This window comes from Synchiropus splendidus, chromosome 15 (assembly GCF_027744825.2).
Source record: "Synchiropus splendidus isolate RoL2022-P1 chromosome 15, RoL_Sspl_1.0, whole genome shotgun sequence".
Lineage (NCBI taxonomy): Eukaryota > Metazoa > Chordata > Actinopteri > Syngnathiformes > Callionymidae > Synchiropus > Synchiropus splendidus.
In genome coordinates this window covers 6,035,151-6,050,674 of record NC_071348.1, presented here as the reverse complement: position 1 = coordinate 6,050,674, position 15,524 = coordinate 6,035,151, and the positions used below count along the sequence as shown (strand labels likewise).

The window sequence follows — 15,524 nt, the reverse complement described above, 5'->3', positions numbered from 1 at the left end:
ACTCAATGCTTGCTGTTGTTGCTCTGAATTGACAAGTCGAACCAGTAAATACAAGTGGTCCGTTATACGGAAAACTTTGACACAGTTTAAAACAGTAAACATTACAAGGCAACAAATTCCTTTCCAAGTTTCCAAAGAGCTGAATCACAAGGGCATAACTTTAATCACAGCAAGACTAATCATTGTAGCTCATGGTAGAATGGATGACTTTCAAAAAAAAATCTGACGTGAATCAAAACAAGTCAAAAAGTCAATTAACACAGCAAACCCAATAATGGATCCAAATCAACAGTAACTGTGTTAAAAAAAAAATTAAACAAACAACATCAACACATTCCAATAAACAACAAATGTCCGAATGAAATGAAATAATATCACTCTGTCACTACTGAATTGTTACGCAACGAAGTAACACAAGTGCAGAAGCTTGAATGAATTGGAGTTAATCAACACAGGACACAACAACAAACTCGAGTCAACTAAAACTTGAACAAACCAAAGCACCACAAAACAATGCATCACACTTAGACGACTGACACTTTTGGGGAAGAATTTGAATGGATCATAAAGTTGTCAACAAGTTTTTGAATTGTCAAAAATGAGTCGGCAGGAAACTTGCAGCAGGAACTCACTCTGACTTCTACAGGAAACATGTTGTAGTTTCAGATGCAAAAAGAGTCATTCATCGAGGCCCTGTGGTCATAATGTTTCGGCTCTTTAAAGCAGCTAAACCTCAAGTTGAAGGGAAAGTCATCTTAATTACACCTTGATATTATTAATGAAAGCAAGTTTGGGTTAAATCTCAATCAGGCTCTTTTAATTGACGTGTCGCTGCGTGTCTGTGTTTGCTGCGACGCTGCTGTCCTTGTTTATCTGCAGTTCATCTCCAGTGTGTTTGTCGTCTTTGGTGAATTCCTCCTCCATCTGCCTCTGAAGTGTGTGTGTGTGTGATCATAAACAGTCAGTGAGTTTGTGGTGCAGTCTTTGAACATTCGGTGTAGCCCGGCCGCTAATGCTGCTTGTCAAATAGATATCAGACGGGATAAACAAGATTACAGAGCAATTTTAACAATATTAATATTTGATGAAACGCGTGTGTGTGTGTGTGTGTGCGCACGCAGACTCATCGCCGACTTTCCCGCATGAACGCCGCTCAACAAATGTAAACTTCTCCTGACGGCACAACCTGAAATACTCCACTGGCTGGATCTACTGTTCCAGCAGCTTTAGATTCAAACACATAAAAACCTTTATTGTGCTTTGATATTGTTTTATTGACTGAACTTGAAGCAGGACAACCCGTCACGAGTAAATCCACAGGGAAGCAGCGCACCAGCTGCGATGAATAAATCATTCTTGAGAGAAGGTGAACTGTCAAAATGTGCCAAATAAAAACCAAATATATCGATAATTTCCTTTGTAGTGATGCAGTGCCATTATGGACGCTGTGGAAATAGAACAAAATGAGGGCCAGCAACTGGGAAACAGGAAGCCTAACATGAGCAGATTGACTCAACAAACTTTGTTCCTAAACTTTTACGACCCCTTGGGAACACATATTAACTATAAATAAACAAATGACTTACTTTCTCGCTGTTAATACTTGGTCATTTTGGTGAACTTTTGTTGACTATTCCAAATTGAAATCTGGTCAGTCATACTTATACGCATATGAATGGGTAGTTTATTTGGGATGATAAATGTTCCCTAATCTAAAGTGTGAGCAAATGTTGAGTTGTCATGAACTGGAACATTTGTCGTACAAATCTAAGAAAGAAACTGGAACATTTGTCGTACAAATCTAAGAAAGAAACTGGAACATTTGTCGTTCAAATCTAAGAAAGAAACTGGAACATTTGTCGTACAAATCTAAGAAAGAAACTGGAACAATTCTCGTGCAAATCTAAGAAAGAAACTGGAACATTTGTCGTTCAAATCTAAGAAAGAAAAAACACTGGAGGTCACAGTTTGAATTCCTGAAATTTGTGTCATTGCTGTTGCAAGTTGCTGTTGGTGAAGTTACTTTGTTTAGTCATTTTTGCTCCTACATTTAGGCTCCACTGTCAGATTTTGTTACAGAACTGAACTGCAGTCTGAAAAAAACATCATTTTCAGCCTAAAATGTCAGGCATGAAGGAAGCGCATCCACACGTGTCAGAACTTGAGCAGCTTCTCCTTGCTGGTCTGAAACATGGCCGCTGAAGTGTGTGTCCACACAGATGTGAAATGTGCTCCTCTGTAAAGCGACTGGTCATTTGCCGTCGGTGCTTGTTTCTGCTCCATCTGCTGCTGAGAACACTCTGTTGGTTCAGCGACGTGACGCACACACACGCTCGCCATTGTCTCCGAGTGCTGACACAGAAACTGGCCGGTTCCTGCACAGTCATGATTCGTCCGCACAATGTTGTCAGTGTGTCATTGTTGTCGACTCGTCTATTGTCGCTGGTGAGGTCGCGACCCTGAGAGTGTTTACCGGTTTTCTTGGCCCCCACCGATCTATGCCGCTGTGCGATTAGACATTAATTGTCAGACGTCGGTGAATCATGCTGGCAAATTTCTCCCAATCTGACATCTTCATAATGGAAGACGTAGTCTGGCAGCAGTGCTTTGGATGGCGTCCACGGCGAGTCACAGCATTTATTAATACCTTCGATTGGTGATGATTCAGCTTCTAATCCGCAAACATTTCCTCTTTTTACACACAAGAAGTTGATATTTCATCATGCGAGCGTCCTCGGGCTGAGAGCGATTCCTGCCCGCTCCTTCCACGCCGTGTTACCCTCCGTAAACAAAATAGAAATCGCAGCTTATGCAAATATTATCGAAGTAAAATGGCTTAAGTATAAATTGGACAGTTAAGTGGAATTAAGGAACCGCAGGCGAAATAAATAAGTAGGTCTTAAGAGCTTCTTATAATTTAGGTCAAAGATTGTCCTGAAAGTGGCCTCACATCGACGACTTGATCGTCGCCTCACGTGCCAGGCTCCATCTTCCACGTTTAAAATATTAAAACATCTGAAAGCAAATATGAATTCCGACATGTGAATCAACGTTCGAGATATTTCAGTTGTGTTCGGGGTGTTTTAAGGTGAATAAGTTAAGTCTAGTTGTTCGCAGTGCAGCCATTAGCGCTATTGCTAGCAAGCCCAGATTCCTCCTCTGTCTCATGATGTCTCCTGATGTCTCATGGGATTCAGTCCCCCGTCACCCCCAAGTGGCAGGAATGTACCAAACAGCTTGGTAGTTTTTACCCCTAGTTTCATTAGAGGTCCAATGAGGGATAGTCCAATGAATGTCCTAATGATTCATTAACCGGAGATATTTCGGACATTTTCGAACACAACTCTAGAGAGCCTCTCATTGCTGCCCATTCGAAGTCAGTCTTTTTGAGCGCTTCAGTGCAACTGGTAAAATCTGATGCCAATTGAGTGCAGGTTTTCACCCGTCCTGTATTTAAAACCCTCAAACTATGTTTTGAAGGATGTAACTACAGGGCTAAATTAGTGAATAATAATGGTGTGGAGGATCTCTCGCCTGAGGAAAATGGAGGGAATCAAAACTGAAGGAGGCTCAAAGAGTGCGCTCTGAGGGACACCACGTAGACGCTATCCTTGCAGAGATGTGAAAGAAGTAATACTAGTGCAACCAATGTTTCCTAATGTGGAAGAAGATCTTCAGGTGAAGTGGCGGGTTTAAATTCCTCTCTTTGTGTGGGTAAAGTGAGACGTTCATTTCCTTGATTTCTCTGCCAAATTGTTGACTTTTCCTTCCTCGCATGCGAACGTCTGTTTACAAATCCATCTGAGATTTAATTATTTGCACACAGAGACTTTCCCCGCCCTGAAATCTGGCCCGAATGGTGCACTCAGTTATTGCTTATTGTTGCGGGAGATCCGCATATGCCCTGCATCAGGAAAAGATGGTCGGCAGGCAGATGGAGGTCCGTGAGCGTGCTCAGTGGACGGCAGCACGCTCAACCTGTACGGTGGCGTGCTCTTTGGCTGACTCGGGCAGGAGGAACAGGTCTGAACGTTATCGGCCACATTTATCTGTTTTGGGCTGGCGGCGTCTGGGCGGGTGCCAGGCTAGAGGAGGAAGACAATACCGTATTGTCTGACACTCACTTCAAGCTCCAGACACCAGATACATTTGTCTCTGCGAAAGCGTCAAGTCAGAGAGTCATTTGTTCTCTTTTTATTTTATATCCCGCTCACATCTGACTTTCCGTAGCACAGCTCCAGCAGATCGTGCTACGATTAGTGCTGCCAAACGATTAGCATTTTTAATCTGATTAATCCCAGGGTGTCTGTGGATTAATTTTGATTAATCAAAATCAAATATGATTTTAATCCTGAACAGAATCAAGAAAGGAAGGAGCATATTCATGCACGAGACTAAGTGACTTAAACACTGTATACAGTTAGCTTAGCGTACTACTAAATTCCCAGAACACATTCATGTGGCTCTGTTAATCCTTTTTCGGCCTTCCACATAGAAGAACTGACTTGTTGGCGTTGTCAGGGAGGCGCGCTGACCGCTGCTTAGTCCATTGTTGCCTGCCACTGAGAGCAGCCTCTCACACGGAACAGTGGTTGCAGGAGTGGTGGGATATTTGCAAGCTAGCAGAGCCAGCATGTCGTAAGCTCCTGAATGAACCCGTGTTTTCGACGATATTAATGGGTCGCAGGCTTGTTGCCATCCACTGGGCAATTGAGTCCTTCAGATGGACTGACTCAGGCCCTGACATTCCGTGAGGGTGGTTGTCCCAAGCTTGGGGCATGCGTTAGCCAGGGTGCTAGCAAAATCCCCTCATGTGGTATTTTGAGCTGATGATTGTTTTTTGTTTTTTTTTTTCAACTTGAATTTCTCTTCGAGAAAGCCACTATATTGTTTGGTGTTCAAGTTGAGGGATTTGGTTTAGGTGTGGATAAGGAACCCATTACAAGTGAAGCATTATTTCAGTTATAAAACTCACGGTCTTTGTAGCACATGTGAATGTATTGAACACAAATGTAAAATATTAAAGTACGGTCCAGGATTAAATCTGATATGATTCCAAACCTCTGCAAAAAAAGAGAAAAACAAACCATCTGTCGACTTATTCCATCGATTTATTCTGGCGGAGGTCAGTCTGATGCTGATCATATCCACCAAACCTGATTAGACCAAGGTGTCGGCCAAGTCCTTGTGACAGCCCAGTTGCCCAAAACGCGGACTGTTATGTGCAGAGACATTGTTCACTCCCTCTGCTCTTATTGACGGCTCTCACACACACAATGTGCCGCATGTTGAACCTCACACTTGAGTGGTTGTGTTGATTGTTCTTCTATTTATAACGGTGCGCACAATGGTCGGCTGGAGTCTTTATTACCCCTTAAATGTGACACCTTTTGACCCGGCGGTCCCCTGGGTCGGTGGTGCTGTGAAACACAGAGCAGGCGGCCGCTTCCTGAGCACTCATTGTTGGAATCTGAATAAATAATTAAGAGACAATGACCCGGCAGCGGAGGATTATTGTGCAATAATGTCACAGGTGTGTGCCAACAAAGCAAGATAATCCCGTGCCTGTCAGTACTTATTGCTCGGATAAACCTGTTTACAGCATCTGTGAGTTCAACTGAGAAATTTATCTCGCTGGAAAATAAAACGGCTTTCCAGTTCACTAATTATTCTGCTGTACGGAAATGTGAAGAGACAAATGTGGGTCAGTTTAAGAGCTTGTGATGATTTGAATGCAGTTATCAAACATTTGTGCAGTGTTTGACGAGCACGAGTTTTCCATAACTCCCATTTAAATGTAGCTGCAAGTTGCCGTTGAGAAGTTACACTGGCTTTATTCACGATGGTCACTCAATAGCACACGATGCACAAATGAAAGGACAGGATATTGCTGGAAATGCATCTTTAAATATGGGTTTCTGGACATGATTGTACTATAGTTCACTGGTTAAAAGGCGTCATGGGAAACGCAACTTGATACCTGGGTGCATGAAAAGACCTCAGTGTGTTATACAGGTCATTGAAGTGCATCCATGCGCGAGTTGCTGTCGGAAATAGCTTGATACATGGTAAACAATATCAAAACACGTGATTTCAGAGGTTATGATGCAGGTGCTACTATAGGGAATTTGGGTGATGAATGTATCTCAGTAGACAGATGGCAAGAAGATGGATACCACTGCATTTGAAGACCTACCTCAATGTCACCAACATGTGGGTTGGGAGAGCAGTAAAACATACCCTGATACATGGTATTGATACCCAGTTAGATGGTTGGTGATGATGATGGGAAACATTGGGTTATTGGCTTCTGGTGGGACGGGCTTGTTTCCTGGGTTAAAGAAGGTTTCCGTTCATGAGTTGACCATAGGCAAGGTACCTAAAAACCTGGCTCACGTCGGTCAGTCTCTTTATAAACCTGAGTAAAAAGAATAAAGCAGAATAACTGCGTTGGTGACAACAGAAAGCGGCCCTTGCTGAAAGAGTTGAAATTGGAATTTTAAGACGCTTTTAAAGACAGAGCTCATTGCGGGATGACATTATGACCAGGAAGAAGAAAGTTGTAGTTGTGTGAAAGGGAGATTGGGATGAATGAGCAGCTCAGTGTGTAAAGGAGGAGGAGAAAAAAGTGGGGCCCAGTGAGGAAGAAATGCTAAAAGAAGCAGTGAGGTGTGTGTCGTGCGATGTGGGCGACTCGCTCAGCCAATAGTCGGTCCTGGCAGGGTGACAGAGCGTCGCTGTAATCTCCCGTCCAGTGTGTGGCAGCACCTTTCATTTCCACAGGATTACACCGCACTGCTAGTCCGTACACACACTCACACACACTTCCACTCACAAGGCCGAGCCACGGTGCCTCACTGCATGCAAGAGATAACTCAGCAGTTTGGTTGTCCCTCGATCCAACTCCTCCCATAAGCCACATCAAAACCAGGAGGGGTGTTGGAAGAGGGAGAGGGAGTGGAAACGGGCGAGGAGGGAGAGCGGGGGCCGTAAAGCCTGCATGCCCACCTTGTTCCTTTGCCACGTTTATTGTTGCGTTTTTAATTTGCATGCAGAGGGATTTGGACAATGCTCCAGTCTGTGGTTTCAGCTGATTCCGTCGTGTAGGCGAACAGACACGCAAAACAAAACACACAATCAGAACCCTGAAAAAAAAAAACCACACACCGACTCGTCAGAGCCAGGGAAGCAGTACCCCGGCCCCAACGTCGGAGTAATCCAACTCAAACACTCCCCGAACCAGCAGGATTAGACCCAAAGTAGCCGAGCCAATCAAACAAAAGCGCAGCATGAACTCCTCTCGGCTGCCAGGAAGTCCATTTGATGAAATAAACTCCGGAGAGTTTATTAGTTCACAAGTAGGAATATTTATTTGCCGCGCTCTTTTATTCGCTGCCGTCACTTGATGGTTTCACTGGTTTCATGGCCGACTTTTCACTTTTCGCTGCGGGCTGCGGAACAATAGTCCGCCTTTCATGTATGTCACACAGAAGCTAGCGGGCCAGTGTTGGGGACGGCAGACAGTCAGCGTTTTCTCTGGCGGCTCCCAGAGCTTTGTTTGTATTTGTCTAATTGCATTGCTTCCACGGGACGGTCAGAGGCTGCGAGAGGGGCGAGGGGCTCACGTGGTGACGGTCAACGCTTCGCAGAGGACAATCGAAGTCATGAACAGATCTAGTCCGTCATTGTGTTAGCATGTTGCCTAAATACGGATGTTTACAGTCGACGTGTGATACATCCTGTGAGCTGGTGACAGAAGATCTCATAAATAGAGTAGTTACTGACCTCCATAAATAAAGTCAAGCTACTTGGTAATATTAATAAAATGGTAATATTTTAGTTAACTTTTGGCATTTCTAGACTTATTTACAAGGAATTTTTATTTATTGTTTACAGATTTTTGTCTTTAAAATACATTACAGGGTCTCATTTACACTTTGACTGTAACATGACAAAGGTTTTGAACACCATCTACAAACACTATTTGAAGCTTCTCAGCTACATTAACTCCTGAACAAGATTTCTGAAAGTAGAAAACGAAAGTGATGGTGTTGGTCGAGTTAGAAAGCGAGTCATTGTGTTAGCATGTTGCCTAAATTCGGATGTTTATAGTCAACATGTGATTCCTTCCTGTGGTTTTCTGTGAACCTAGTGAATAAATAATATATTTGTTGACCCACTATTGGCATATGTTTAATAAATAAAGTTATGTCTATGACCATATTTAAAAATTGCAATATATATGTTCATTTTTTGTCATTTCTTTACTTATTTTACATATTTGTCACATATATTTACAAGGATTTTTTTTCTTATGCCTCTGCCTGGATTCCATGCATAGTTCAACTGACGCCACAATGGTTTATCCTCTATAGAAAATTCACAATTTGAAGCTTAGTACATTAACTCCTGAAGAAGATTTCTGAAAGTAGAAAATGAAAGTGATAGTGTTGGTTGAGTGAGAAAGCGAGTCATAAGCGAGCAAGTCCTACCACAACAGCTAGTAATGCCTGGAAGCTCCGTCATCCAGAGTGAAACCTCTGCATGAGAACAGAGATGTGGGGGTGTCAGGATGGTTCCTGTCACTGGGAGGAAGCCCTGGGTCCGACCCAGAACCCTGGAGAGATGATATCACCTCTGTGTTCCTCAGTGGAGCTGGAGAAGCTTCCTGGAGCGAAGCAAGTGTCAGATAAGAGGAGTGAAGTCATCTTTAGCTCACGATTTTACACTAAAAGACAAACTGCTCACGAGTGAGAATTATGGAAGGATGGAGTTGTATTGAAGAGCTTTCAGTAAAAGCTACCTGATGTAGAGCATCGAACCTGCCCGCGCCCCTGCAGCCTCCATATTGCTGCACATCTGCTCCCCTGCTTTATTGTTTAATGTCATTTGTGGATCCTCTCCACCGCTGCTGACAAGCACCAAACCTCTTGATTGGATCACAGAACTTGCTGGCCCGGCCCGTGAAAGTGTTCCAGCGCTGCAGAAAACAGCTATCTAGGGCTCTCCAGTGCAGAGTGCTCGTGAGCGCATGGAGGGCCCTCGGTGGATAAACAGAACAGGTCGTTCAGGACGGTGGCCGTGCAGCCGGACGCTGTCGCTGCTTTCAAGAGAAAACATTTGTTTCATTTCACTGAAGTTGAGTGTTGGAGGAATAAAGGAGTGACGCGCTGCACACTGGCACGCTCAGTCTTCCACGGCCCTCTGCTGGAGTCTTCACAAACGGCCGCGTGGGTGTGGGTGCTTGTGTCTCCTCAGCCAAGGGGGACTTTTCAAACGTGCGTTGACCGTCGGCGTTAGCACACAGCAACATTTTGATGCTCTTAATTGGATCTGTCTCTGTTTCATGTGTCTGTGAGCTCGACAACACAATTGTTCTTAATCTAATTCTCCCCTAAACATCTGCATTATTATCAGAGCGGCACGGTCGACCCCAGCTGAGGTCGCAGCTTCCCCAGACCACAGTATGACACCACTGTCAGGAAGGCTTTTTTTTTTTTTTTTTTTTTTTAAAACATCGGTAATATATAGCATATTTAAATTAATATAATATTGCTATATGTATTTTTAATTTCATTAATATTTGCTTGACATACTTATTGCATTTATTAACATTTTATGTGTTATAACATAAAGATTTTGATACAAATAAAATTTAATGTTATTTAAACAAGTTTCAATCCCAAAATATTTTTTTAAGTGGTGGGAAAAAATCGCAATAAATAAATTGCCTTTCATACTCAGCATTTATAAAAAATGGCATTTATTCAACTTAACATCAGTGTCAACACAGCAACTCAGTTTTCTTTTGGCCTCGTCCGATCTTGACCGTGTCTCTCTTTTGCTCAGGGCTGGCTCTGTGAGCTCCTGCGGTGGAAGGAAGACCCGTCCCCGGAGAACCGGACTCTGTGGGAGAACCTGTCGATGATCCGCCGCTTCCTCAGCCTGTCGCAGGCCGAGCGCGACGCCATCTACGAGCAGGAGAGCAGCGCCGGACAGCAGCACCACAGCGAGCGGCCCACGCACCTGATGCACGTCACTGCCGACCAGCTACAGGTGAGGACCGCCACCCCTGCAGGACACATGATCTCAGCTGCGCCGAGGTGGCGTGGAATATCGAGAATGAATAAATAACTGGATAAATAGATGGAGTGTGAGTGAGCGGTAAATTGTGAATAATGAATGACTGGGTGAATAAATAAATCAGGTTCAGGATGAGAGTTGAATGAATGCATGAAGACATGTATGAATTAATAACTGGAGGAATAAATAAGTAAGAACAACAGTTGTGTGCACCGAGAGATGTAAACTATGTCAAGTAGCATGGACGAGTGGTCAGTACATATCTGTAAGTCTCTCAGTCACTGAGAAGAACAAACGGGAAATAAATACAGGTCATGGTGGTATGGAAAAAAGTATTTACATCAGGGAGTAATAAATATTGCAAAAACTGTATGTAAAGGTATGTATTAACAAATAAACCAAAATAAATTCATGCAAACTTAATACGACAGAAAGGAGTGTGTAAACATATCAAAAAATGGAAGGATTTCCACCAGTTTTTTACAGCAGGAAATTGATAAATATGTAAATAAATAAGCCAAAAACTGGATGTGGTCAGGTCAAAAAAGTGAGGAATCCCAATGATGGATGAGTGAATGTAGATCAATAAAAGCTGAAAATGACAGCCAGTAAATAAAGTTATGTGATAATGAAATAAATAAACGTAAACGTAAATAAATACCAACCTGAATTAATACATTTTGTTTAACAAACAAATAAAGTTGAAAATACTTGAGTTGTGTACATAAATAAACTAGGAATATACATCGTGCTGTGTAAGTAAATGTGTTCTGTGGTTGTTAAAACATTATTGACTGTAGTATTTAAATGAAAAAAAATACACAAATATAAAGAAAAAGAAGAGAGCAAATGTCCGGAAATGTTATGATAAAGAAATATAAATCAAATCTTTATAAAACCATGACATGGATCAATGAAGGTATGAATGTGTTAATTATTGATTTATTGTTAAGCAGTGAGCAATAAGAAGTAAATGAATAAGAATTGCAACACTCCACCGTGAGAATATCAGCCGGCGTGTGTCAGTAAATGAAGACGTAAAAGAAGCATAAGAAAGCGAGTAGAGCTCTGATGATGTCGCTGATAATGAGTTGGATTCAGATGAACAGAGTCGTGTCGAGTGAGTCGAGTTACCTTCGTCCTTCAGAGTCAAATGAGCGACGGCAGCGTTCCCATTAAAGCTCATGCATCTGATCCTGATTTGTTTATTGTGGTATTTGTTTTCGGAGGAAGAAGTGAAGCCATTTAAAGTCGCGATCTGTGCAACATTCGAACAAAAGCAACATTTAGTGTGGTTAGTTTTGAGTCAGTAACTGGGTTGACCTCGAGGACAAGTGGGCGAGAGCGTGGTGTGATGCTTTCACGGACACATCTGGCAGATGAAGGCCGAGCCGCGGCGGTCAAACGTCTTCATGATGGTGAATAAGTCTGAGCCGCAGCTGAGCGGTGGGCGACTCGCTCGCTCGCACAGGGACAGGACCGCGGCCACAAAGGCGGCCATTGACCGGCTCTAACAAGATAATGGCATTTCTTTTTGGACGCGGCGCTCGCATGCTAACACAAATTCTATCTCGGTTGATGGAATCTGATCATTTCCTGGTTCAGCATTAGCAGTTAGCTGTGAACTGTGTTCTGCAGTCAGACCTACTGAGGTGGCAAACTGGATCATGAAACCAAGACGGAGTCAAACAAGGTCACAGAGGTCAGGAGGAGCGGAAAAGTGAAGTTGAAGTCTGAAACCAAAGTGGTGCCAGAGTAGTTCTGACATGGCCGAGCTCAGTGGCGCCCCCTGAGTGTCATGGCTGAGACGCTTGTTTCTTCTCCGCAGACTCAGCAGGCGCAGCATCACCAGACCTCCTTGACCCTCCAGCACCCGTCACAGCCTCTCCTGTCCCAGCAGCCCTTGCAGCAGCAGCAGCAGCAGCAGCCCACCTCCGGATCACGCCAGCCCTCCACCGCCTCCCCGGCCGAGAACGAGGATGAGGTCAGCCGCGGCGTCAGCGTCAAGTCCCGCGCTGGCGGAGGGAAGATCTCCCTGGAGGCTCTGGGGATCCTGCAGAGCTTCATCCAGGACGTGGGCCTGTACCCGGACGAGGAGGCCATCCACACGCTGTCGGCCCAGTTGGACCTCCCCAAGCTCACCATCATCAAGTTCTTCCAGAACCAGCGCTTCTACGTCAACCACCCCACAAAGACTCACAAGGAGCACAACAACAAAAACGCGGCGGTGAGCAGCAGCAGCAGCGGCAGCAGCAGCAGCAGCCCGGCCTTCGACGAGGACCTGACGGACTTCCGGGAGGGTTCGGACCTGCTGAAGGGTCTGGACGAGGGCACGCAGACTAACAACACCATCTTCTCCATCAAAATCGAGGAGCAGCTGGGTCGTGGCGCCGAAGCCCAGCCAGAGTTGGAGACGGAGGCAAAAGAGTAGGCGGCGGCGACGCGAGCACAAATGGACGCAGCGACGCGGCTTAGTACCGTGTTTATATCGGACTGAGGTGCCGTCGCGCTTCAACGACTACTTTTAGAGTTTTGTAAAACTTGTATGATTCACTGTAAAGACTTCGTCGAAACAACCGCACAACCAACATCCACTCGACCGACTTTTGTTTTCTCCGTCAGCCTTCTGTCAGACATATTCCCAATTTTCATTGCACAGATGTCTACGTTTCATCACGTCGCCCCCTGCTGGACTCAGAAGTTTCACCTCATTAAGAAAGAATCTTCTATCTTCAACCACTTGAAACAAAATGGTTTTTACAGATAAATTTTGTTTTTTCTCTTGACATCTGAGGTTTATTTTTCTAGCCAGCGATGCTAACATAGCACAAGGATCAGGCCAGGATCTATTTTTTTACTGTCCTGTGGCGCCCAAATTCATTCTTTTTTAAAGTCATTTTTACCGTTCATTTGTGCCTCTGTTTTTTGTGTTATAGCTCTTGAACAGTTTATTGATTTTCAATTGATTTTCTAATATTAAGGGTCTAAGAGCAACATGTAATCTGACTATGGCAGTTCAGTTTTGGTTTGTTTAATTGATTCAAAATTTTTGTTTCTTTTTTTTGTCATCATTTTCCAGTATTTTCAGTATTTTTTTACCAGTTAGTTTGCTTTTTTAGTATCATTTTTGTCATTTTTGTTATGTTTCATTTGTTACTTTGTTCTTTTTTTATTTTATCCCCTTGACAACTTCAGAGAGAGCAATTGTTTCTCATCTGAAAATTTTATGTTTTTTCTTGCTAAATTTTAGTTTACAACTCAATTCAACTTACAACAACTGAAACTGATATTATTTATTCATTTTTATTTATTTATGTGACTTTCCGCGCCCAAAAAACCTGTCAAGAGACCCGAAACATTCAGGACACGTCGGTCCAACAACCACGGAGTCAATCAACCGAGTGCCGAACATTCATTTCTCTCTGCAAGCGCGAAACCTGAAAACAAAAGTCTTTATTTCTGTCGAGTCGTTGTTGCTGTGGAAACTCCCAGACTGCACTCTGCCATTTTACACTGATCATTTCGGAGCTACTGAAAAAAAAAAAAAAAACTTGGTGTGTTCTTGTCGTTTCACTGGATTTTATTTAGGGATTGCGAATGAAATGGAGGACCAAGTGGTTTGGACCGAGCCTTAACCATCAAGTCCGCTCGACGCGGGACGCCCCAGGTGCGGGAGGAGCTCTTAGCTAGCGAGGAATTATAAATAAATAAATAAATAAATATATCTATTTACAGACATATATTGTACAAATAAAAAATGACAGTCTTAAATATTCTATGCCAACAATGCCTTGTACTATACGGCACTGCCGACCTTATTTTGCAAAACCTTGGTCACTGTAATTCTCCGAGTCGCCACACGAGCTAGAAATGTGAATCCACGCCATGTTTGTTATTTATTACTGTTTAATTTATTCATTGAATGGGCAGTTGAAACAAGTGTCTTAAAACGTGCTTTACAGTTGCCTATTTGAAAAAAAATGTAATAAAAAAAAAGCTTCACGATTCAATGTTGTATGCAATTTTTACGATCATGCAAATAAGCTTCACTTTAGAAAGAGACATATGCAATCTGTGTGGATCGATGTCTGCGGCGTGTCTTCCTCTTGGTTCCACTCCTTGTACAGATATTCTGTAAACAGCGACAAAAGTTTTTTATTTCCACGACTTATTTTGTTACGACTGTTTTATAAGTGTTCCTCTTTTCTCAACTGGACGTGATTGTTATCCACACCAAGGAAGGCGTTTGTATCGTTCCACTTTTGCCGCCGGAGGACTTTTCTTCTTCTCTGGAAACAAAAGATGTGAATCAAATGGAAAAAAAAGTGGCTGTAAAGTCTGTAAATATCACGGCATCTTCTGGATCTTGATTGTCGATGGCTGTAAATATGTTTGTGCAAGAGCTCACCGTGCAAATCAGCGTTCTTGTCGTGCCTCTGTACCCGGGGACTCCTCCTGCCAAGCGAACGGCGGGCTAGGACCAGAGCGATTTGAGATGTCCCCGAACTCGCCCTCTAGAGGTGAGGCGAGGTGTCTGCACCTTAGCTGTTTATTACCCCGAGATTTGTGCCGGTGGCCCCTCGATGTTCTGCTCTTTTTTCATGAATAAAAAGCCAGAGTGTAACCAAGTGTGTCTCTCCATCCACGAAAGTGGCCTCTTGGCTCAGCTCTTTTTTACATCACGTCACTGACAGTCACTGACCCCACTCATCCGTCACACCCACTAAGACCTCGTATCCAGAACGTCACCCTCCTCAACACCTGGGCTCTTCCCTACCTTCCTTGCTCCGGCAACCGTCCTCTTGCCTTCCTTGTTACCCGTCCACCAACCCTGCTCTCCACTCACCAGCTGAGCTGCCTGTGGACCTACCTAGCCGCCCAACTACCTTCCCTACAATCTAAACAGCTCGCCACCAAGCTTTCAAGTGACAAACCCAGAGTTACCCTCTGGCCTTACCGTATCGACCCTACCCACTTCCAACTCTCCAGCTACCTTCTACCACAACTGTCCTTGGTACCAATGTAGCCTCCCAGGTATCTTGCTGTCGATGAAACCAGTTTGCCCCTATCTTCCTAGCTAGCTAGCCCCTAACCAGCGTCACGTCTATGCTCCGAGCTTCCATTCTCATTTAGTCACGCTGCGTTCCAGTAGTCCTTGGAACTGGGAAATTGGAACGGATGTTGAGCAGCGAAGCGTTTCAGAGAAAAGCCACTTGACAGGTCGAGCTCTGCTAAGGAAGTGGACAGCCACCGGCTGCTTGAGCAGATGTTTCCTCCAACGCTCCTGCACGTGAAGATCCTGAAATATCTCAAGCCTGTGGTTCACTGAGCGGAAGTGAGTTCTGAGAGGAGGCACCATGTTACAGGAGAAACACGAACCCTCCCACTCAACAAACCACACGCTCGCTCCGTAACTGACCAGTCTCTAGGAGCCTTCATCC

At 43.9% G+C, this 15,524-nt stretch overlaps 1 protein-coding gene across 8 annotated transcripts in view; it reads left to right on the top strand.

Annotated features, from left to right (window-relative positions):
* LOC128771589 (DNA-binding protein SATB1) overlaps nucleotides 1-14,724 on the top strand; it is a 65,730-nt gene extending 51,006 nt beyond the window's left edge. For all 8 annotated transcript variants that reach the window (XM_053887037.1, XM_053887044.1, XM_053887039.1 and 5 more), the window contains 2 exons: nucleotides 9,850-10,056; nucleotides 11,912-14,724. In XM_053887037.1, the coding sequence (XP_053743012.1) occupies nucleotides 9,850-10,056; nucleotides 11,912-12,514 (810 nt within the window). In that variant the 3' untranslated portion in view covers nucleotides 12,515-14,724. The remainder of the gene's footprint in view (nucleotides 1-9,849; nucleotides 10,057-11,911) is intronic.
* Nucleotides 14,725-15,524: the final 800 nt, after the last annotated feature.